Source organism: Crocuta crocuta, unplaced genomic scaffold (assembly GCF_008692635.1).
Source record: "Crocuta crocuta isolate KB4526 unplaced genomic scaffold, BGI_CrCroc_1.0 scaffold9, whole genome shotgun sequence".
In the NCBI taxonomy this organism is placed as follows: domain Eukaryota; kingdom Metazoa; phylum Chordata; class Mammalia; order Carnivora; family Hyaenidae; genus Crocuta; species Crocuta crocuta.
The window spans coordinates 6,585,382-6,609,232 of record NW_027551567.1 but is presented as its reverse complement, the minus strand read 5'-3'; the positions used below and the strand labels follow the sequence as shown (position 1 = coordinate 6,609,232).

Below are 23,851 nucleotides of genomic sequence, written 5' to 3'. Positions count from 1 at the left end.
GATGGCATTATGCAAGAAAAACTACTTTAACAACATTGTGTTAATTTATTTCTAAAGCTTTCAGCACACTAAATACAGTACAATTTTAAATGCCTCAATAATAATTCTTCCAAGTAATAAAACAGAAACGTCCTGCCCTTCTTCAAAAAAGTGGTAAACAGTCATGGGTGTCAAGAAAACATTCATAATAAATGAGATCCTTCTTAGAATTGAAATATATCTTGATTAAATTTCTCAACTATTACCCCCAGAACCTTCCTCACTCCCTTCAAAAACCGGACAAGGCAGGATTCATTTGTCTCAGAGCAGTGCAGAAAATTTCTCAGGAAGCCAGTGCTTTGAGTATGGCCTTGAGAGCTAGGGTTTCTCACATTCTAAATTTGTCTCTTTGAACATCCACCATTCCCTCTTCTGGTCACTGTGGCTTTTGAGGGGTTAAAGAAGGTGAAAATAAAATTTGGGAACAGGAAGACAGGATGGATTTTCGAGACAATGAAAAGAAGCAAAAGGGATTAAAGTATACTCAGAAAGTTCAAAGTAGGTATCCTAAGGATAACACAATGTAAACACCATTTGGTAAGTTATAAACATTACAGAAGTGAAACCATTTGATGATACCATTACAATATACTTGAGCTATTTGTTTTGGTTTGCTCAGCATGGTGCTAGTAAAGTCATAGCTTGGTGTTTTGACTCTATCCATGTCAGTTTCTCATGGTGAAAACCTCTTTGGTTCTACGAAATACCCCCACCTTGGCCAGGAAATTTATAGGAGGAATCAAGGATTGGTTACTCATCAGCATGACTATCACTCTCAGCAAAACATTTCAGCAAAGTGTACATGCTTTAGCTTCTTTGTGAATGAAGGTAGCACTCTGTGTAGTAAGAAATTTGGCCTCATCTAAAGAGAGGTTTGTTCTTTGTCCTGGATCCTGGTAGGTAACCTCTAAGCCCTTAGACCTTCCTGAGTGATAGGAAGGTCTTTGTCATTCAGGATGGGTACTTGGAACCACACCTGACAGTTGATGCTAATAAAAGGACTCAGGGTGGGCACTAGCCACACCAGAAATACCAGTATGATTAGACTGTTGGGTATTGGGCCTGACTTTCAGTGAGGTGGGGGGTTGGAGATTAAGTTCAAAGCACAGAGACAAGCATTCATTCTTAGATACGGACACTTCAATAAAAATGCTGCACACTGAAGTGCAGGGCAGCTTCCTGGGTTGGCGATGCTGCACGTATACTGTTACACACTGATGCAAGGTGAGTAACACACTTTGGAGGACAGAGAGGCTTCATGCTTGGAGCCTTCACAGCTCCAGATTGCACCCTGCACATCTCTTCTTTTGGCTGCATCTAATTTGTATCCTTTCACTGTAATAAAACTGCAAAACATTTCATGCTTTCCAGAGTTCTGTGTGTTATTCTAGGAAATTGTCTGAGAACCTTCAAATTTGTAGGCAGCTGGTCTGAGGTGAGAGGGTCGCTCTTGGGACTCCCAAACTTGTGGATGGTGTCTGAAGTGAGGGAGGTCTTGCAGTATGATAGGAGAAGATAGGATTCAGTAGGCAGAAGGGGAAAGATTAGGGCCCTAAGGTCCCTCGGTGGGGAAAAACACATGTTTTGGAACAATGCCGGGAGTGTCTGACCACAGCAAACCCCCTCAGGCTTAAGGTTCCTCTTAAGAGTGTAACAGACCCCACCTACTCCCCCTCAGGTTCCCCTCAGGAATTTGACAAAAGACCTAGGTATGGCCATAGACCACCCCTCCTACAACTGAAATGAGCCAATCAGGAATGGACAGCCCAACACCTAGAGCTATCAAGCCAATGACAGTAGAACCTGAGAAGGAACAGGAGGGAAGGGAGGGGGAGGGGTGACCAGAACCTTATAAAACAAGGCATTCACTTTCAAATATTCCCTCTCTGTGAAGAGAGCTTCCCTGCTATTCTTCCTCTCTAATCTTATACTCTTAATAAACTTTTGCCTGCTGCTCATTTTGTGTCCACTTCTTCATTCTTCAAAGCAGTGAGACAATGAATCCTGTGTATTGTGGTAAAAAAATCCTGCAACAAGAGGGACTGCTCCCCTAGACTCTGTAGTTTGGCAAACTCATTGCTGTTAGCATTGCAGCTCCTGGTCAAACCTCGCAGTCTGGAGGACTGTGTCCCTATCCCTGGGTTTTGCTAACCCTGGGAACGCATAATAAAACTATGAATCAGAAGTACTCATTTTTCTGGAATAAATGCTCAGATACTTTAAATGTCTAGCTGTTCTCAGGAACTATTCTGAATTAAGTAGAAGAGGAATGGAGGGACTTAGGATAGTAAGTTGCTTCTATCCATTTTTCTCACAGTATTGATAATCTGTCTTTCATGTTCCCTTTAATGCTGAAGCAATGGATACAAGGATTATATCAGGTAAAAGATTAAAGAGCCTGCTACATGGCAGTTTTATACTTATACATTAATGTCATTATTTTGAGGACCTTAAAATACTGACCTGTGTGCCAGGTACAGCTGCAGCTCCAAAGGGTGGCCTCATCATGGGCTGGGCAAACATGACTGGCTGCTGAGGCATCATGGGCATGCCTGTCCCAGCAGGAGGCTGAAAAGGAAGAGTGGTTCACAGCATATGTGAATCCACCATGGTAATATGATGGGGAAAAGATAGGATGAAATAGGCAGAGAGGGAAACGTTAGGACTTTTTAGAACATGTGGGAGCATCTTGACCACAGCAAACCCCCATCGGGCATAAAGTTCCTCTTAAGAATGTAGCAGACACCACCTACTCTCCCCTCAGGTTTCCCTCAGGAATTTGATAAAAGAGATAACTAAAAATAAGCAGTAGACCATAAAACATATGACCCACGAGGAATGGTATGGCCACAGACCGCTCCTCATACAGTGGAAATGACCCAATCAAAAAGGAATGACTAGGCATTTCAAGTTACCTAGCTAATAAGGGTAAGACTTGAGAAAAAACAAGGGGAAAAGAAAGGGGTGGAGCAAAACCCTATAAAACAAAGCCCCTTGCCCACAGTCTGTGAGGATTCACTTTCAAATGGCCCCTCTCTATAAGAAGAGCTTTCAAACTATTCTTACTTTCTGATTTTATACTCCAACAAACTGTTGCCTACTGCTCATTTTATTCTGCCTTTATTCTTTGAAAGAGTGAGACAGTGAACCTGAGGTAAAGAATCCTGCAACAGTAATGCCCTGATGTTATGTCTTTAATAGGTTTCTGAAAATTGTTGAGGAATGCAGGTCTGTGAGGAAGTATAACTTGTAATTTTAAACAATGGGGCCATCAGGCTGGCAGATGGCAAAGAATCACTGATATAGTAGAAGCCTGGCTGGCCACATGGCATCCTTATCCCAACGAGGCTTTGTTGGTGAGTACTTGTCTTCTGTAAGCCTAATTCTTAAGAGATAAAACCATGCTGATTCATGGACCATAGTCCTAATATGTCTAGTCATAAAAGTGAGAAGTGAAAAGTCTTAGTATAGTGATTAAGAGTTGATTTTGATAATTGAGCTAAGAATATGTTTGGTAAATATTATTCCAAAAATGACATAACTATATACTATAGAAATTATTTTGGTGGAAGAACTTATTTTAAATATATTTTATTTGTGAGAGAGAGAGAGACAGACAGAGAATCTTAAGCAGGTTCCACTCTCAGTGTGGAGGCCAATGTGGGGCTCGATCCCACAACCTTGGGACCATGACCAGAGCAGAAAACCAAGAGCTGGATGCTCAACTGAGCAAGCCACCCAGGCACCCCGATTTTAAATATTTATTAGCCGACTTTATCATGTCATGTGTAGACTTCCTAATGTCTAAGGCAGATGACTTAATTTTTTGTTCTACTTTACTGCATTTGGGGAAGAATTATATTCTGTAGTAGTATTTGTTAACCAGGATTTGGCAAAGGCCTCAAACACATCAATTACAATTTTTAGCACGAGTCGCCACTCACCATTCCAAATCCTGCTCCAGGTTGTCCAACAGATGGGGCCCCAGCAACAGGAGGAACTGAACTGGTAGGAGGTACAGCTCCTTGCTACCAAACAAAATCACAACACACACACACACACACACACACACACGCACACACGCACAGACACAAACACCATGACAAACAAAAAGAACCAACATAATTTTGTTTTAAAATGGCAGAATATAATTTTAAAATACATGTCCCTTTAAAAATGTGTGGGTATACAAAGAAATATCCCATTTTAGTTTTACATAAAAAAAAAAAAACAGCTCTAGCACCATGCTAATGATATGAACAAGGTTACTAGCCTAATGTTCACTGTTGTGCTGTTTGGGCTCACTGGCCTATAGCCTACTCATAGCACTGGACCTCCTCTCTTCCTCCTTACACTTCTCTTCCACCCCTGCTGTAAATGAGTCGAGTTTCTCTAACTTGTCTTTTCCTATCATTATATCCTCCTACAGGTACTGGGCTCATCATCTGAAAAACATGTCTTCATTTATGTATCAATGCTTGGTTTCCATTTGCCCCTTCCCCCATTTTTTAGATTCTTTTCTGGTATACTTTTCTCTGAATTTTCATGGCTCTACATTTATTCAAGGGCCAAAATTCAATCCAAGTTTTAGGAAGCATTTAGAAGACTACACATCACATAATAAAGCACAAATATCCCATTTCAGATACAGGTGTGACAGCTTTTAGTCATACAACAAAAAGAATAAACACCCTAATATTTCCCTTATGTTTAAAACTAACCCTACTGCAATCCCTTACATTGAACTTAACCATTAGAGCAAAATCCTAATTAAAAAAGAAAATAGTGATGTCAGCAAAAATGGTGAAGTAAGGAACTCTGAAAGTCTCGCAATGCATAAAATCAGTAGAAAAACTGGCAAAACCTATTAGAATCAACATTTTAGAACTCTGAAAACTAACGAAAAGCTTGCAGCAATCAAGAAAATAATGAAGAAAATCAGCTGGATCTTGGCAAGAATAGTGAACTCTGTGGCATCCTAACTTACCCTAGTTTCACCCATTGTTCTTCAGCATTGCTGTAGTCTTGAAAATAACAGCTTACGTTCTTAGTAATAGTACCAGAGGGAGTAAACTATATTTATTTATTTTGCCTCATCTGTGTGGCTCCCTGGAAAGACTGGCTCAAAAAGCTTGTCTTTGTCTCACCAAACAGGGAATGCACCTAATGCTGAAGTTGTTATCCGAAGCCATTTGTGGAAAACATTTACAGGCAAATGTTTTAGTTGTGGCTGTCTGAGGCAATGGATAACAGAGCAAATAGCAGACTAAACAAAAAGCTTGGGAGGAAAGGCTGGAGAAGGAGATGCTTTGGGGATTAAGTCTCTAAAAATCTCAGACATACTCCTGGGAAGTGGGAAGACCATGCACAAGCCCAGCGTTGTGTTCACGGTTAGGAAAGACATGAGAAGGCTCCCAGCTGACCCTGAGGCTTTGTGCAAGCAGTAAGTGATTGCGAACACAGGGTTGCAAACTGCCTGGTTGACTTTGAAGACCTGCCCCAACACACACTCAGAGCTCCTCTGCAAAGACTGGGAGATATTCTAGTTCGAGGAATTTAAGACTCAACCTAGCCAGTAGCCCACCACTTAGCTAAAGGAGCAGAGACTTTAATGGCCACACATAACAAAGAACAGAGACCACAGAATTAGTTCATAGTGGTCACTAAACAACAACAAAAAACAAATAGACAACTACAAAGAGTAGCCACAACAAGCCCTTAGGGAAGAGATAGAATTTGATTTCTAAAGTAGACACATTATAATATTCAAAATGTCTAGGCTTCAACAAAAAACTTTTGAGACATACAAAGAAACAAAACATATAGCCCATATGCAGGAGAAATAACTTAAAACAATAATCTAAACTTCCACATTGAGAAGCAAGGAAAAAGGAAACTAAGCCCAAAGCAGAGGAAGGAAGTAATAAATACGAGATAGAGACAAAGTACAAAAACAAACTGAAGTCATAAAAAATCTAAATAAATTCATAACAAATAAAGAGACTATAACAATCAAAAAACTTCCATCAGTAATCAAAACAGCCTTGAACCATATGGAAATTTCAATAGAAGTAGAAAAAGCATTTTCTGTTGATAGAAAATACAAATTCTGTTGATGATAAAACTCTCAACAAAGTAAATTGAGAGATAATATACCTTCATATAATAAAGGCCATATATGAAAAACCCAGAGCTAACATCATACTCAATGGTGAAAAACTGAAAGCTTTTCAGTTAAGATCAGGAACAAGACAGAAATGTCTACTCTCATCACTTTTATTCAACATAGCACTGAATGTCCTAGCTGTAACAATCAGACAAGAAAAAAAATAAATAAAAGGCATCTATATTGGTAAGGGAGAAGCGAAACTCTCACTATTTGCAGAAGATATGATACTATAAATAGAAAACCCTAATGACCCCACCAACACACCATTAGAACTGATAAATGAATGCAGTAAATTTGCAGGATATGAACTCAATATACAGAAATCTGTTGTGCTTCTCTACACTAATAATGAAGTAGCAGAAAGAGAAATTAAACAAACAACTGTACTAGAAAGAATCAAATGCCTAGGAATAAACTGAATCAAGGAAGTGAAAGATCTATACTCTGAACACAAGACATTGATGAAAGAAACTGAAGATGACACAAACACATGGAAAGATATACCTTGCTCATGGATAGGAAGAATTAACATTGTTAAAAATCCCATATTACTCAAAGCCATTGACAGATTCAATGCAATTCCTATAAAAAAAACTAACAGCATTTTTCAAAGAACTAGAACAAATAATACTAAAATTTGTATGGAACTACTAAAGACCTCAAACAGGCAAAGCAATCTTGAGAAAGAACAAAACTGGAGGTATTATAATGCCAGATTTCAAGTAATCAAAACAGTATGGCACGGACACAAAAACAGATAAACAGATCAAGGGAACAGAACAGAGAGCCAAGAAATAAACCCATGCTTATTTGATCAATTAATCTACAACAAAGGAGGCAAGAATATACAAAAGAGGAAAAGACAAGTCTTTTCAATAGATGGTGCTGGGAAAAATGGACAGGTACATGCAAAAGGATGAAACTGGACTACTTTCCTATATCACACACATAGATTAACTCAAATGGATTAAGACCTAAATGTAAGACCTGAGACCACAAACCACCTAAAAGAAAACAGGCAGTAATCTCTTAGATATTGGCCTTAGCAACATATTTATAGATATGTCTCCTCAGGCAAAAGAAACAAATGCAAAAATAAACTTGAGATTACAACAAATAAAAAGGGTTTACATAGCAAAGGAAACCAAATCAAAATCAACAAAACAAAAAGGCAACCTAGTGAATGGGAGAAGATATTTGCAAATAATAGATCTGATAAGGGGTTAATATCCAAAGTATATAAATAATTTACACACCTCAACACCAAAAAGCTAAGCAATCTGATTAAAAAATAGGCGAAGACCTGAACAGACATTTTTCCAAAGATCTACAGATGGTGAACAGACACATGAAAAGATGCTCAACATCACTTATCCTCAGTAAAATGAAAATGAAAATCACAATGAGACATCACCTTACACCTGTCAGAATGGCTAATATCAAAAAGACAAGAGATAACAAGTGTTGGTGAGGAAGTGGAGAAGAGGGAATCCTCGTGTGCTGTTGGTGGGAATGTAAATGGGTGCAACCACTGTGGAAAACAGTATGCGGGTTCCTCAAAAAATTTAACGTAGAAATACCATATGATCCAGTGATTCTCCTACTGAATATTTACCCAAAGAAAATGAAAACACTAATTCAAAAAGATATCTGCACTCTTATGTTTATGGCAGCGTTATTTACAATAGCCAAGATATGGAAGCAACCTAAGTGTCCATCCAGAAATGAATAGATAAAGAGGATGTGGTATATATGGAATAGAATATTACTCAGCCATAAAAAAGAATGAGATCTTGCCACTGAGGGTATTTGCTAAGTGAAATAAGTCAAAGAAAGACAAATACCATATGATGTCACTTACACCATATGATGTCACTTAAAGGTAGAATCTAAAACCCCAAACAAAAACACAGATTCTTACATATGAAGAACTGGTAGTTGCCAGAGGGGAAGTGGATGGGCAAAACAGATGAAGGGAACTAAGGGGTACAAACTTCTAGTTATGAAAAAAGTACAGCTTAGGGAATATTGTCAACAACAAACAAGCAAAAAAAAAACTTCCACCACAGAAAAGTCCAGAAATGGGTGGCTTCACTGATGAATCCTATAAAGAAGAATTTTTATCAATCCTTCTCAGGCTGTACTAAAAAAAAAAAAGTGGGGGAATATTTCCTAATTATTGTTTGATGCCAGTATTGTCCTGACACCAAAGCCAGGCAAGGACATTAGAAGATTATAAATCAATATCCTTTATGAACACTGATGCAAAAATCTGACAAAATACTAGCACACTAAATCTAGCAGCATATTAAAAGAATTATATACCATGACAGAGTGAGATTTATCCTAGAAATGTAAGGTTGACTCAATCAATGTATTATGTCATATTGATAGAATATAAGAAAAAACACATAATCATCTCATTAGATGCAGAAAAAGCATTTGAGAACATCCAACACCCTTAAACAAAACAAAACAAACCCACTCAACACACTAACATTATAAGATAGGAAATTCCTCAACCTGAATAAGGGCATCTACAAAGAACACATGGCCATCATTATACTTAATGCTGAATGACAGAAAGTTTTCTCCTTAAGAATAAGACATAGGTGAACTGCAAGTTCAAGTTGTGGCAATCAGGTAAGAAAGAAAGAAAGAGCATCCAGAAAGAAGAAAAGAAATTAAACAATCTCTATTTGTAGATGACATCACCTTATATATAGACATGCCTAAGGAATCAATATACCAAAAAACCCATTAGAACTAATAAACAAATTAAGCAAATTTGTAGGATACAACACCAATATGTAAAAATCAGTGTAGTGTTCACTGTATGCTAACAATGAACAATCAAAAAATATAATTAAAGGGGCATCTGGGTGGCTCAGTCGGTTACGCGTCCGACTTTGGCTCAGGGCATGATCTCACGGTTCGTGGGTTCGAGCCCCACATCGGGTTCTGTGCTGGCAGCTCAGAGCCTGGAGCCTGTTTCAGATTCCATGTCTCCCTCTCTCTTTGCCCCTCCCCTGCTCATGCTCTGTCTCTCTCTGTCTCAAAAATAAATAAACTATAAAAAAATTTAAAATATATATATAATTAAAAAGATAATTCATTTACAATAGCATTAAAAACAATACAATACTTAGAAATAAAATTAAGAAGAAGTACAAGACTTGGGGCATCTGGCTGGCTCAGTCAGAAGAGTGTGTGACTCTGGATGTTGGGGTCATGGGTTTGAGCCCCACGCTGAGTACAGAGATCACTAAAAAAATAAACTAAAAAAAAAAAAGGACAAGTCTTGTTGAAACATTGTTAAACAACATGTTAAAACACTGGTGAAATAAAAAACTTAAAGAGAAAGATATCCTGTGTCCAAGGATTAGAAGACTTAATATTAAGATGGCAATATTTCTCAATTGCTTTATAGATTTGGTGTAATCCCTATCAAAATTTCAACTGATTCTTTTGAAAAAATGGACGATCTGAACCTAAAATTTTTGTGGGAATGCAAGAGATCCAGAATAGCCAAAATAATCTTGAAAAAGAAGAACAAATTTGGAGGAGTCATGCTTCCTGGTTTTAAAACTGAATACAAAGCTATATCAAAACAGGGATGGTACTAGCAGGACAGACAAATCACTACAACAGAATAAAGATTCTGGAAATAAACCCAGACATCTATGGTCAACTGATTTTTGACAAGGCCAATGAATGAAAAATAGTCTTTTCAATAAATGGTTTTGGGAAAACTGGATTTCCACATGCAAAATAATTAGTTTGGATCCCTGTGTCACTCTATGTATGAAAACAAGCCTAAAATAGGTCAAAGACCTATATAACTCTTGGCAAGAAGCATAAGTGTAAATCTTCAAGATTTTGGATTAGGCAATGGTTTCTCAAATATGACACCAAGAGCATAAGCAATATAACAAAAATAAATAAGTTGAAGCTTATCAAAATTAAAATCTTTTGAGGGCACCTGGGTGGGTATAGTTGGTTAAGCTTCGGACTTCAGCTCAGGTCATGATCTCATTGTTCATGAGTTCGAGGTCCACACTGTCAGCACAGAGCCTGCTTTGGATTCATCTGTCTCCTTCTCTCTCTGTGCCTGCCCAGCTCTTTCTCTCTCTCTCTCCCTCTCTCTTTCAAAATAAATAAATAAATAATTCAAGTCTTTTGTGCATTCAAGGACACTATCAAGAAAATAAAGACAACTGATAGAATGGCAGAAAATATTTGCAAATCATATACAGTATTTAATAAATATCTAGTATCTAGAATATATAATGATCTCTTAGAAGTCAATAATAAAAAGAGAGTCCAATCATAAAATGGGCAAAGGATGTGAAGGTATTTCTCAAACAAACAAAAAACCAAAAAACTAATGGCCAAGAAGCACAAGAAAAAAAGCTCAACATCATTTGTCATTAGGGAAATTCATATCAAAACCACAGCTGAACCCTACATATTGCTGGTGGAATGTCAGATGAAGTGGAAAAGTTCGGCAGTTCCTCAGAAAGCTCAATGGAGAGTTACACATGACCTAGAAATTCCATTCGTAGGTATCTGCTGAAGAGAACTGAGAACATATATTCACATACTTCTATACAAATAATAGAAGTATTTTTCTTAACAGCCAAAAAGTGGAAACGACACAAATGTCTATCAGTTGAAGAATGAGGTATATCCAAATTCTGCCGTAAGAATGAATGAGGTACTGATATGTGCTGCAACATGGATGAACCTTGAAAATGTTATGCTAAGTGAAAGAACCCAGGCACAAAATGCTCTATATTATAGGAGTCTGATAATAGGGAATACCCAGAATAGACAAATCTATAGAAACAGAGTAAATTATTAGATGCCAGGGGATAGGGAGAGGAGGAAACTGAAAGGGGTTGTGCTTCTTTTTGGGGTGATAGGGCTATTCTGGAGTTAGACACTAGTGACAGTTTTACAACTGAATCCCTGAATATATACTGAATATTCACTTTAAAGTTGTGAAAATGGAGAATTTAAGGTTTATGTAAATTTTATCTAAAAAAATTAAAAAACAAAACAGGTAAACAGTTTTATACTTCGGATTCACTCTTTCCTCATCATTTCAACAGGTTAGGTGGTAGGCTACTCACCAGAATCATATCATTTATGAGACTGAATCATACAATGATAATTGTATTATTTACCAGAATTGTTATCATTAGAACTTGAGGCTATGAAAGAAAAAAGATTATTAGTTATTAAAATAAAATGAACTTGTGGAAATTCCTGATCAAATAGGCCAAATAATTTAAAGATGGTCTAAGTTTGCCAGTTTGCTTGAATAGATTAACAATAATTTACTCCTCAAATATTATTTATCCTAAGGCTTTTTTTAATTGCTTTATTTTCAACATTTAACTGAATGCTTCACACGTAGGCATGTGAAGATTACTTGTTTTTACGGAAAGAACTGTAGATGCTGTGGCCTCCTGCCAAATGCATGTATTCCTGAACTGCAAGAATCTTCCCAGTTTGTATGACGGAAACTTAAGAGGTCTGCTGGGTATTGAAAAATAGGAAAAAGTAATCCTGGAAGCACAGGGCTCTTCATGGCCGTGATGACCCAGCTCTGCCAGCAGACATATTTCAAGTATTCAAGTCCTGTTAAGATTTTTAGATCTAACTTGAGTTCTATGACCTAAAAAATTCTATATAGCTGTACCTCTAAGCAGCAATTGAGGGAAACTTGAAACAAACTAGGAAGGGTAACCTTAGCTCTTGTCTATCAATAGAAACTTTAGAAGGCAGCAGAAGGAGGCTCACCCTCACATCTCCTCTTTCATCTCCTACTCAAAAGGAGAAGCCTGTAGATTACCAGAAAACATGGAAACACTGCTTTGCTGCTTCTGAGGCAGAAGTTTTATTTTAGTTGTCTGTCTTCTTTTGCTTGGATATTCTTAGAAAAAGAGACTCCAACATGTTTTAAAGAATAGGAAAGTGGAAGAAATGTTTTATGAAAGAACTGGGTGGAGGGAAGAAGCCAGAGCCCTTCTTATGTAATTAAGCCAGAATAATTTCTTAAGTAAAAGCAAAGCCAGAGCCTTGTTAAAGAAGAGCTTTGCAGTAAATGGGTAAATGGCAGTAAATTTATGTAGACCACCTGTAAGACTTAAGAGTTAATGAAGATGAAATAACTCTGCATTTGACCGCCTTTATATTGTTGCCTGAAAAGCCAAGGAAAATAAAAAAAGAAACAGAACGACATGTGACTCTGCCTTCCTGATAAATTATTTTTGTTGTTCTAGTTTCTCTTTCCACAGCTGTTGTGGATACTTTATTCCAAAGCGCACTGTCTTTTACTTTCTGGAGTTTAATTACTAACAAAGTCTTCTGCTTCATAAATAAAAATAAGGAGTTTTGAAGTAAAAAAAAAAAGAGAGAGAGAGAGAATATTAATCTCATTCTCAGTGATGGTGCCTGCCAATCAGATAATGAGTAGCCTTGTTGCCCTGAAGAAGCAGACCAGCTGTGAATGAAGCATCTAATGAATCTGTAACCTTGTATGGAGAAAATATTGATCTCAGGACAGGTGCTGACCAGGGAAGCTCTCCAACTAAAACTATCACTGAAGTAGGTCTTCCTCATTCTGCTTTCCTGGTTAACCTGCCTCACTGTTTAATGAACTGCCACATAAAGAAACCCGAGCAACCATTGTCTTGAAGCTACATTCACAGTGATCTCCAGTTGTGTGGATTCTACCTGAGATTTTCTTCCTTGTTTTCCTTTCCACCCTCACTTGTGGCTCTCAACCATTTTTTTGGTTTACTCTCTTTTTAAGCCTACAGCTGATCCCCCAGATACCCACCCTTTCCTCCCATCTACCTTTAGACTGTTATCACTGTGACTGTTCTGAAATTAACTTGTTAAAAGACAGTTAAAAGCTTTATCCTGCTGATAAGGGCAATACACTAAAGTATAAACTTCTCAGAAAAACACAGGAGGTCTCTCTAATTTTGCATAGAAGAGAATAGGAAAATTAGTTCCTTTAATTTGGTAATGATGTAAATTGTGAGATTTAATGTCAATATGTGGTATTCATGATGAGATAACAAAAGGGAAGCTGAGGGCAAAATGTCCCCAAGGTGGGAGAGGGACATATGTAACATTTCTCAGGCACTTGCCTGAGAACAAAGAACATTTCTCAGGCACTTGCCCAGGAACAAAGGAAAGAAAAGTCAATGGTCAACTGATAAAGATCACAGTCATGAAGGACATGAAACTCCATCAGTTTGTCACTGTCTTAATGACTGACAAGAAAAGCACAGTCGAGAATAGTTAGAACTCCAGAAACCTATAGACTCAATTTCCTGGAGCCCTAATGTCACCTTCCTGTTGGTAAGATAGAAAATCCAATTATAATCAGTCACTCTTCACACTTACAATGCAGCTTTTTCTGCCCATGAGTCCTGTCTCTCTCCTTTAATAAACACCTTTTTGCACATTAAAATGTCTCAAAAATTCTTTCTTGACTGTTGGGCTTGATGATCCTGCATCAGTATAAATTGTAATTTGATTAATACTATTAGTATTGTTTAATGGTAAATTTTAGTTCAAAAGGCCCTTTTCAGGTTGGTTTAAAGTTACTTTTACTTATAAAATTATAATAAAACTGTTTATATATAAAAACATTACTATTTATCAAATTATTTAAAAGAAAACATGCTTTAAATTCTAAAATTCAGGTATTTAAGTTAATTCATGGAGCAGGATTATTTTTAATGGAGTCTACCTAAAATGTTTATATTCAAATTTATATTAATTTCTTAAAAATTTTTTAATATTTATTTTTGAGAGTGGGGAGGGGCAGAGAGAGAGGGAGACACGAATCTGAAGTAGGCTCCAAGCACAGAGCCTGACCTGGGGCTCCAACTCACGCACTGTTGAGATCATGACCGGAGCTGAAGTCGGATGCTTAACCAATTAAGCCACCCAAGGGCCCCTATACTATTTCACTTCTATGCATGTTTGTTTGGCTGGGGTTGGTGGGTGATACTTAGGAAGTCATTCAGGCAACAAGGAGAGGATGGCATCAAGAAAGCCTTAGTAAAGAGTGTGACAAAGGTAATAAGCAAAGCTGAAAAATTACAGGTGAGCTTGGGAAACAGTGACTAGTCCAGTTTTGCCAAAAATGGGGCATATATAGAAAAACAGTAATTTTGCTACCCCGGAAACATCCTTTTTGTGGTAGCAAATCTTGCAAAGTAATAATTAGTCTTTACTTTTGGCGATACACTCTTTCTCAGAATGAATGATATTAATAGAAATTTAATACACAAACATGATATCCATTTAAATTTTATAGAAAAGATGGTGTTAGTAACTTCAATTTAAAAAATGATGAGCAGAATTAATAGGGTTTTAAAATGAAAGTCCACTTACACAATGGAAAACTGCCCAATCTTTCTGGTAAGAAAAAAAAAGTTTTCATTACTTTTTAAGATAATCAGGAGACTTGAGCAAGAAATGAGAGCAAAATATGTATAATGATCAATGATATTAAATGTTTTTGAAAAGTTATTTCCATAATTGTGCAAATACAGAAGTAATATCTAAAGAAGGACAAATACTATTTTGAAATAATGAAAATTAAAAAATGGGGCCACAATCTATTAAATAAAATGTCAACGAAATTTTCATTTTGGTAAATACTGCATCTTGCTTATGTCCCCTCAATATGGATGAAAAAGTACAACGTCATTAGCAAAACTAAACAAAGTGCATTCTGTCCTATATACTTGGAAACTGGCAAATTGTCAGCACTGCCCTGGGCCCTGGCGGCTACTTACCAAAGCTGCACTTGGTGGAACACCTGCTGACCAGGTTGCCGGGGCGACTTTGGGCTGCCAGTTGGCTCCGCCAGTCAACTTCTTCTCTCCAGCATTCCACTGAAGATCGCCCCTAAAATCAAGCATGCAAAAACAAACAAAAGTATTAAAACCACACTAATTAGAAAAGAATCAGTGTGGCTCCTTAGATACTTTTATTTGGGGTTAGACGCAGTCTATTTGAGGCTAGCGGTAATAAAGAGAACAGATTAAAACTTATAGAGGAGTCTTCTTATATCTAAGACAGTATTAAAAAAGCATTTGATAAACAATTATTTAGAGTTTGGATCTCAATGTTTATTGAGCCTCTATAGTTGTCAGGCACTGTTGTAAGCACTTGGGATGTATTAGTGAAGAAAATAAAGATCCTGATCCTGGAGGAACATGCATTCTTTCGTTAGAAGAATGCACCTCTCCAATAGGAGAATGTGCCACAAAATTCAAACAAACTCCTCACTGGTTACAAAAAATTCCAAATATCATAAATACTGTATATACCTATACTTTGTCAAATACCTGTATTTTGTTTCATCCATGATGGAACTTCTTCTAGATCTGGGAGGGTTCATCAGAAGATTTTACATAAGTACATTATAACTATAAGCTGCCTTACAGTGACTGGCAGGTGTATCTATTATAAAATGCATCCCAATTTCAAACACACTGAAATGTGCATCTAAAGAGAGGGCACATTGTTTATCATTCTTTTTAATCCTTCCTTAAAAAGTGATCCTCCATGACAGACTTTTAAAAACCAATGTTAGCTAGGAATAGTGTTCTAGAATTTAAAGCTATTAAAGCATTCAAACCCTAATTTCTCAAGTATATCTAGCTATAATTTAGTGACAGTCTTGGAGACTGAAATAGATTGTTCCTTTTCATTGCAGAGCCAACAGTTTGGAGGTTCCAGTAGAATAATAACAAAAACTAAAGTCCAGAATGCAATAAAAACCAATTTTGAAATTACCTAGCCCGAGAATGAGTTATTGCTCCAATGCATTTAATTGTCTCAAGTAAATGTAAATACATTGCCACAAGAAAACCAGATAATTTCAAAAACACTTACTTTTTGGATGTGGTACCAGAAATTCCAAGATCTATAAAAGGATAAAAGAAAAAAGAACTTAAACCTCTATACTCAGCTTAAATGATATGACATTTAAAAGATCAAAGAGTCAGAGTTCTAGAAAAAGTCCACATTTTGCCTAAGAATGACTGTATTCAATTTTACAAAAGAGAAACTATGTTAGGAAACATGTTCTGAAATCTAACATTTTCTTTTACTTCACATTATACTTAAGGATCACATTTTAATGTCAACTGGTATCTAGGAAAGAGTAAACATAGCACGCTTGTGACTGTTCTCTTAGAAAGGCCTATGTGGCTGGCATCTGGTAACCTAGTTAGTAAACTGTTCTCCATAATGCAATAATACTTTTCCTAATGAGAAGGGTGGCTTACTGTGTCTAAACTGCACAAACAACATGGTTTATGCTGAACACCTGCTTTCCTTCTTCTGCAACACTGAAATTTTGGGCCATGTTGAGCAGAGTGCCTACATGAGCAGTATCTGATAAAAGATCTGGGTGTTGAGTCTCTACAGGGCTTCCTTGGGCAGAAACATCACATGTGTTGCCACATTTTCTTATGTTTTCCCCCTCACGGGAAGGGGAGAGCATAAGGGAGTCAGTATATGGATATTTCCAAACTTGCCTGTGTCTTTTTCCCTGATGATCCAGCTGTGTGTCCTTACTATGCTGCTGTAATAAATCTTAGCTGTGAGGACAACTCTGTGAGCATTCCTCAGAGTCCTAGTGAATCTGTGAATGTGAAGGTGGTCTTGGGGACTCCTGACTTAATTAGCTTACTCATTCTACTCTAATCTCAATTCACTGATGACTTCAGCAAATATTTATTGAGCCTCTATAGATGCCAGGCACTGTTGTCAGCACTTGGGATATATTAGTGAAGAAAACAAAGATCTTGTTCCTGGAGAAATGTGCATTCTAATAGGGTGAGATGGAGGATAAAACAATAAAATAACAAAGTAAATTATGTGGGCTACTACAAGGTGATAGGAAAGCCTATGGAAAAAGCAAAGGAAGAGCAGGGCACAGGAGATGAGTCAGATAGGATGAGGGTGATGGGCAGGAAGCATTAAACAGGGTGCTCAGGGAAGGCCTCAGGGATGTGAGATTTGTGCAAAGCTGAGCACATTTGTTGGGGAAGAGCTTTCTAGCTGTCTGTCTACGGGTAACTATTTCAGGTCTGGAGAAACTGCCAAACTGCTTTCACAGTTGCATTTTCACCAGCAATGTTAGAGTTTTCACGGTCTCCACATTCTCATCAGCACTGTTTTCTCATTTTTGTTTTTTAAATTATGGCCATCCTAATGGGTGAGAAGTGATATCTCGTGGTTTAGATACACATTTCCCAGATGACTGGTGTGGAGCATATTTTCATGTGCACATTGACCACACATATGTATTCTTTGGGGAAATGTTTATTTAAATCTTTTGGCCATTTAAAAATTGGGTTATTTGGGGATGTCTGGGTGGTTCAGTTGTTGAGCATCTGACTCTTGGTTTTGGCTCAGGTCATGATCTCATGGTTTGTGAATTTCCGCCCCACATCACACAGAGTTCTGTGTTAACCCTGCAGAGCCTGCTTGATATTCTCTCCCCCTCTCTCTACCCCTACCTCACTCACTTTCTCCCTCTGAAAATAAATAAACTTAAAAAAACAAAATTGCATTATTTGTATTTTCATTACGGAGTTTTAAGAGTTCTTTCTTTATTTACCTGTTCCTTAGCAGATATATGTTTTACAAACACCTTCTCCCATTTTGTGGGTTAGTTTTCTACTTTCTTGATAGTGTCATTTGTAGCACAAATTTTAACGTAGTTCTATTTATCTATTTTGATCTATTGCTTATTCTTTTGGTGTCATATCTAAGAACATTACCTAATCCAAGGTCATAAAGATTTATTTACTAATACATTTTCTTCTAAGAGTTTTATAGTTTTGGCTCCCGCATTTAGTTCTATGATCCACTGTGAACTAATTATTTTGTAGGAAGCAAGGATCTAACTCCATCCTTCTGAACATGGATGTCCAGCTATCCTGGCACCATTTGTTGACAAGATAATTCTTTTCCCACTGAACTGTCTTGGCACCTTTGTTGAGAACCAACTGCCCACAGATGTATGCTTATTTCTAGACTGTCATTCTATTGCATTGAGGTATATGCCTATCCCTAGGCAATACCACTTATCTTAATCACTATAGCTTTGTAGTAAGTTTTAAAATCATTAAATGTGAGTCTTCCAAGGTTATTCTTTTTTATTTGGAGTGTTTGGGTATTCTGGCTTCCTTTCATTTCCATATGAATTTTAGGTTCAGCTTGTCAAGTTCTGCAAAAAAGGAAACTGGAATATTGAGGGGGGGTATGTAGATCTTTTTTTTCAGTTTTGGAAGATATTTTGTTAAAAAATTTTACTTAAAGTGAAAATCAGTGTTTTTTGGGGGGAGGGCTGTTACATTTCTATACATTTTAATAAATATATGAATTCATGTAATCATTATTAAAAACAGGAAACAGCAAATTAATTACTCAAAAATATTCTTTCTCACTACCCTTTGAGATCAAAACTGCACTCTTGGGAGCTAGAGGTATAAATCCTTTATTTCTGAAGGCGAATCTGGATGATATATTCTAGTGCCAGCGAAAGCAGTTATCACTGCCAACTATCCTTCAATGAGATCAAACTTTAGAGTAGGAAGAAATACTCAAATGACCTCTCCAGGGGTGTTCTCAAAGCATTTTCACAGATGTCCACACCAAGGAGAGTGAATGGGAAAAATATGTTCATTGGCTAATGCATAGGGGAAAAAAAAAGTCTGTATCAAGGATCTGCCAAAACCTTGGAGAAGTGAAAGGTATCTGTAGTGGTGAACCCTTTCACCTTAATAAAAAATCAAATTCAGGGTTAAAAGAAAAGGCCAGTCTTTATACTAGCTGCTTTATCTCATAGGTACTCTCCATTCCAATCTCTAGCCTCTGGTCTCCTTGTTGTTTCTCGAATATGCCAGGCAGTTTTCTGTCCCAATGCCTCTGCACTGGCTATCTCCTCTGCCTGCAGATAACTCTCCTTCAAATCTATGTGGTTCATTCAGATCTTTGCTAAAACTGTACCTTCTCAGGGAGTCCAACCCTAACTTCCCTCCGCAGTGTTCCCAATTCCTCCCTGTCTGGTCTGTTTCTTCCCCATAATGCTTATGACCTCATGCACTACAGAACTTACTTATTTGAAAATGCTGGTCTCTCCTCTTCCCAAGCATCGTAAGAACAGAAATTTATACCTGTTTTTCTCATTGATTTATCCTTAGAGCTTGGAAGAGTGCTTGATACTCAGTAAATATTTGTTGAATGAATTGAATGAGGAACTGAAATTCACATGGATGCTCAGTTGTCAATATTTCAGTATTTAAGTTACTCTGTTCTTATTTCCAAGTGAAATGAAAAATGAAGTGCTTAGTATACATAATGTACTTGGTTTCACACTTGTATATGCTCTCTAATTATCTCTTTAGTAATTTATATTAAAAACGGCATGGGGACAACTTGTTAGACAATGGCACAGCAACTGTTTATCTTTCAAGGAATTGTACTGGGTAGAGCACTAAGAATTTCTGTCTGCTCCTTGCTATACTCACCCGTAAGTGAAACCAGAAATAATTATATATGAAAAGATAGAGAAAAAAAAATCATATATGATGTAGTAAAAAAAAAAAACAACCAACAACAAACAACTGTATTACTCACTGCCTACTAAGCTGGCAAGAGATGAGTCAAGGTCACTCCCAAGGGCTTTGCTTGCTGCCATGGCTGGACTGGGGGGTACCATTGAGATGGGTGCAGGCTGCCCAGCTGGTGCCATGGTTGGCATCAGTAGATCACCTAGACCATCAAACACTAGAAATCAAATAGACCAGGTTCAGAATAATTGGAAAAAAAAAAAAAAAGGCCATATGCAAACTTAAAGGGAAGTTGTCTTTTGAAAAACTATAAAGCAAGTGAATATACAATCTTACAAAAGAAGGCATGTAATTCACACTTTTTATGACTATAACACATAGAAGAACATGTCTACATATGTCTACTCATAAAGTACAGAATACTAGTAAACATAAACAAAGATGGGAAAAAAAATCTGTGTAATGTACAGGAAAGAGCACAGATTTTGGAATTAGAATTAAGCTCAGTTTAGTTGCATGCCTCACTAACTGTGTGAATTTGAGAAAATCACCATCTGAGCTTTAGTTTCCTCCTCTGTAAATGGGGAGGGTACTCTTACCACATGGTCCTGTTGTTAAGATCAAATTAGATAATATATGTCATGTCTTTATTATAATGCTTGCTCTATATGGGTACTCAATAAGTGGTAGCCACTGATACTCTTATTAAAAACAATAAATAAAATGCTTTTTATTGAAAATGGTAGTAATTTACAGCAAAGCCTAACTAATGTATTGTCAGATCCTACCATGCTTTTTTTCCCCTCTACAATGCCTGTTTTTAAAATAATTCTTATATGAGAAAGAAGGCTGAATCTCCTAGTTTCCTATGAAGTTAGGGGTGGAATAAAACCTGATCTAATGGTTAGTATGTAGTCATGAATATCTAATGAGCAGTTGACCATATTTTAGAAGTAAAAAATTTTGACCCTCTCCTTCCTCCTTATAGTAATCAATTTAGGTTCTAACATTAAAGGAATGTTTATGGGAAAAACTATTTTAACCATTAGGAATCATGCTACATTGATAGTTCCTAATCACTATAAAACCAGTTACCACTTGTTGCATTCCTCGAGTACATAAAGACCATTCAAAATGCAGACTCAAAGGATCTATGTAAGTTGTTGCTAATATCTTCTCTGTGTCAAAATTTTTGTGGGTAATTTTCATTAAGGAACTTTGAATATTTACCACAAACACTACCATACAGTAATTCTAAATTGGAAAATGACAGCATTCAACTAGGCACTGGCAATAGAAGCAACCAAATTGTCAGGCAGGGGATATATTTAGAATGTTTCTGAAGCACATTTAATTGCCAAAAACTCACCAATTGAAAATTTGTAGTAAGGACCCAGCATGGGAAGAGTAGAATGGAAGAGAATACAAACAAAATGACAGCAGGATGAAAGATTAAAGGCAGGCAAAGAATACTATTTGTGTCTCAACTTCATAAAACCGAGGGCCATGCAAGCTTCAGAGGGTGTAAGCAATAGCAGTTGGGAGTGTCCACACATTGATACGGCGTAAAATGTTTGTTTTCCCTTAACTGTCTCTAAACCATGTGCATGTAAGCTCATGCAAACAGAAATGGTGTGTGTGTTGTTAGGTCTCTGCTAAAAATTAAAAACAGAAACACAGAAAAGGATTACAGGTTAACCTTAAATCTTCTAAAATGTACTGAAATATTTAGTTAAAATGCACAATAAGAGATTTACTAAAGTTTTAAAACCAGGTCACCACTGAGTAGTTGCTTACGAGTTTCCTGATATCACACTAACCTTGGGTGGTATATTTTATAATCAGAACAAATACAAAGAATGTTTGAAAGTCACTGCCTCACCTGATGGATCAAAGGAGCTGCCGCTAGAAGTTGAAGGCGTTGTTCCAAAAGCTGCTTCGAAATTGGGCTGTAGCAGGTTATTCTGAGCTGGAGTCACTGGTGATGGAGAAGGGGCCATAAAAGAACCCCCAAATCCTGGGGAAAAACAACAGTTTCAGAAAAATATAAGTAGAAACAATGAAAGGTAGGTAAAGGCAAGAAAAACAGAGTCAGGAAGAGTTACAGAAGACTGAGGAGGAATCAAATGCCGGTAGATGAGAAGTCAGTGAAACCTGGGAAGTTAGTTTTTTAAAAGTTTTTCATGTATCCTGATTATCTGTCATGTATTTTTAAATGATCTTTACTGATTTTTAAAAATTCAAGTATATAGGGCTTCTGGGTGGCTCAGTCAGTTGAGCGTCCGGCTTTGGCTCAGGTCATGATCCTGTGCCTCGTGGGTTCAAGCCCCGTGTCAAGCTCTGGCTGACAGCTAGCTCAGAGCCTGGAGCCTGTCTTCAGATTCTGTGTCTCCCTCTCTCTCTGACCCTCCCCTGCTCATGCTGTCTCTCTCTCTCAAAAAAAATTTTAAAAAAATTCCAAGTATAACATTCAGTGTTTTACGAGTGTCTCAGGTGTATAATATAGTGAATCAACAATTCTATACATTACTCAGTGGTCATCATGATAAGTATGCTCTTTAATCCCCATTGGCTACTTCATCCATTTCCCCCTCCAACCTCCCCTCTGGAAACCACTGGTTTTGTCATGTATTAATGAGATCTAACTTAATTAGAAATGAAATAGCACATAAGAATGTATCTCAACCCTGGTGGACAGAACCTCGGGCAACCAAACCTATCACTGAAATGGAGCTACAGAGAGCTAAGAAGGTCCCAACAGGGTTCAAACTGAGATGATTTCATTACATTAAAATTTTGATTCTTCACATCACAGTATCAGGTAGCTAGAAAATGCTTAGTTGTACACACTGGCTAAGTATAATAATAAAATACAGATCAGAAAAATATGCATGCACTCTGCCACCAAATCCTCCTTAACACCTTTCATACATGTTCTTATCTAATTCTGCTACTGTTAAGTGTGAGCTCCCCTCATTCATCTCTCAGGATTCATCAACAGCCACCAGAGGGGCTTCCTGCCTCTAGTATGGACCTCCTCCAACCTAGTCTCTGCAGTGCAGCTAGAGTCATCTTTCTGAATGAAAATGCTGACAAAGTTACTTCTCTAAATAGAGTCCTTCACTGGCTCTCCATAACTTTCAGATTCATCTAATGAAGATTCCTTTGCATAGTAATCAAGCTGTTCTGTCTCTGTTCCCTTCCCCTTCCCTGCAAACAAGACTGCTTCCCTGCAAACAAGACTGCATCATGGTGATTCAGATGCCCACTCCAGGAAGGCCTCCTGGACTGATACTGTCACTCACTGCTATCAGCCACAGCTATGCTCACCCCTCCCACCCCAAATCCAAGTGAGTTACATGCTCTGCCTCTATGCCCTCTGCGTCTGATACATATCTCCATCTGATTCCCATCACAGATCTTTATTTCTGCCCTCAAGCACCCACTCTGGGGATGGCTTTTGGCTGTCAGGAACTGTCTTCTCCTGTTTTTCACTAATCTGCACAATGCCTAAAACACTGGATGAATGTTTACTCGATAAGGACACTGTTGCATGGTGGGGAAAAATCAAAGGCCACTGTAAAGCAACCAAAATTCAAATTACTTATCTTTTGAAGGCTGGAAGCAAATAATTTCTCTCAAACAACAGATAGAAGCAGAAGCAAAGCTCACCCTGTATTGCTTCTGTATGAAACATGCAACTGGAGAAGGCAGTGATTTCTTAATAAGACGTTAGAGGATGCTCTATTATTAAAGAATTTTATTACTTCCACAAGTCTTTTCTATATTTAGTTTGGGTATAAATATTCCTTTCTAATATAGCCACATCTTCTCTTTTTCACAAACTTCTTGTAAAAACAAAGAATGGTTTAAAAAATCCTTAAGCTTACATTCTATAAAACCAGCTTATAATATTGAAAATGACTTCTGAAATTCTCTGGTTACTATTTTCTAAAGCAGGCAATAATGTTCAAGTCTTATTGTTCCTGGACAGTGATAATGACACAAGTTTAGG

At 37.3% G+C, this 23,851-nt stretch overlaps 1 protein-coding gene across 1 annotated transcript in view; it reads right to left on the bottom strand.

The window, feature by feature from the left end:
• SNAP91 (synaptosome associated protein 91) overlaps window positions 1–23,851 on the bottom strand; it is a 148,042-nt gene that overhangs the window by 4,861 nt on the left and 119,330 nt on the right. The window contains 6 exon segments of the mRNA XM_077750256.1: window positions 2,503–2,607; window positions 3,984–4,067; window positions 15,040–15,151; window positions 16,145–16,175; window positions 19,904–20,053; window positions 21,719–21,853. Of these exon segments, the coding sequence (XP_077606382.1) occupies window positions 2,503–2,607; window positions 3,984–4,067; window positions 15,040–15,151; window positions 16,145–16,175; window positions 19,904–20,053; window positions 21,719–21,853 (617 nt within the window).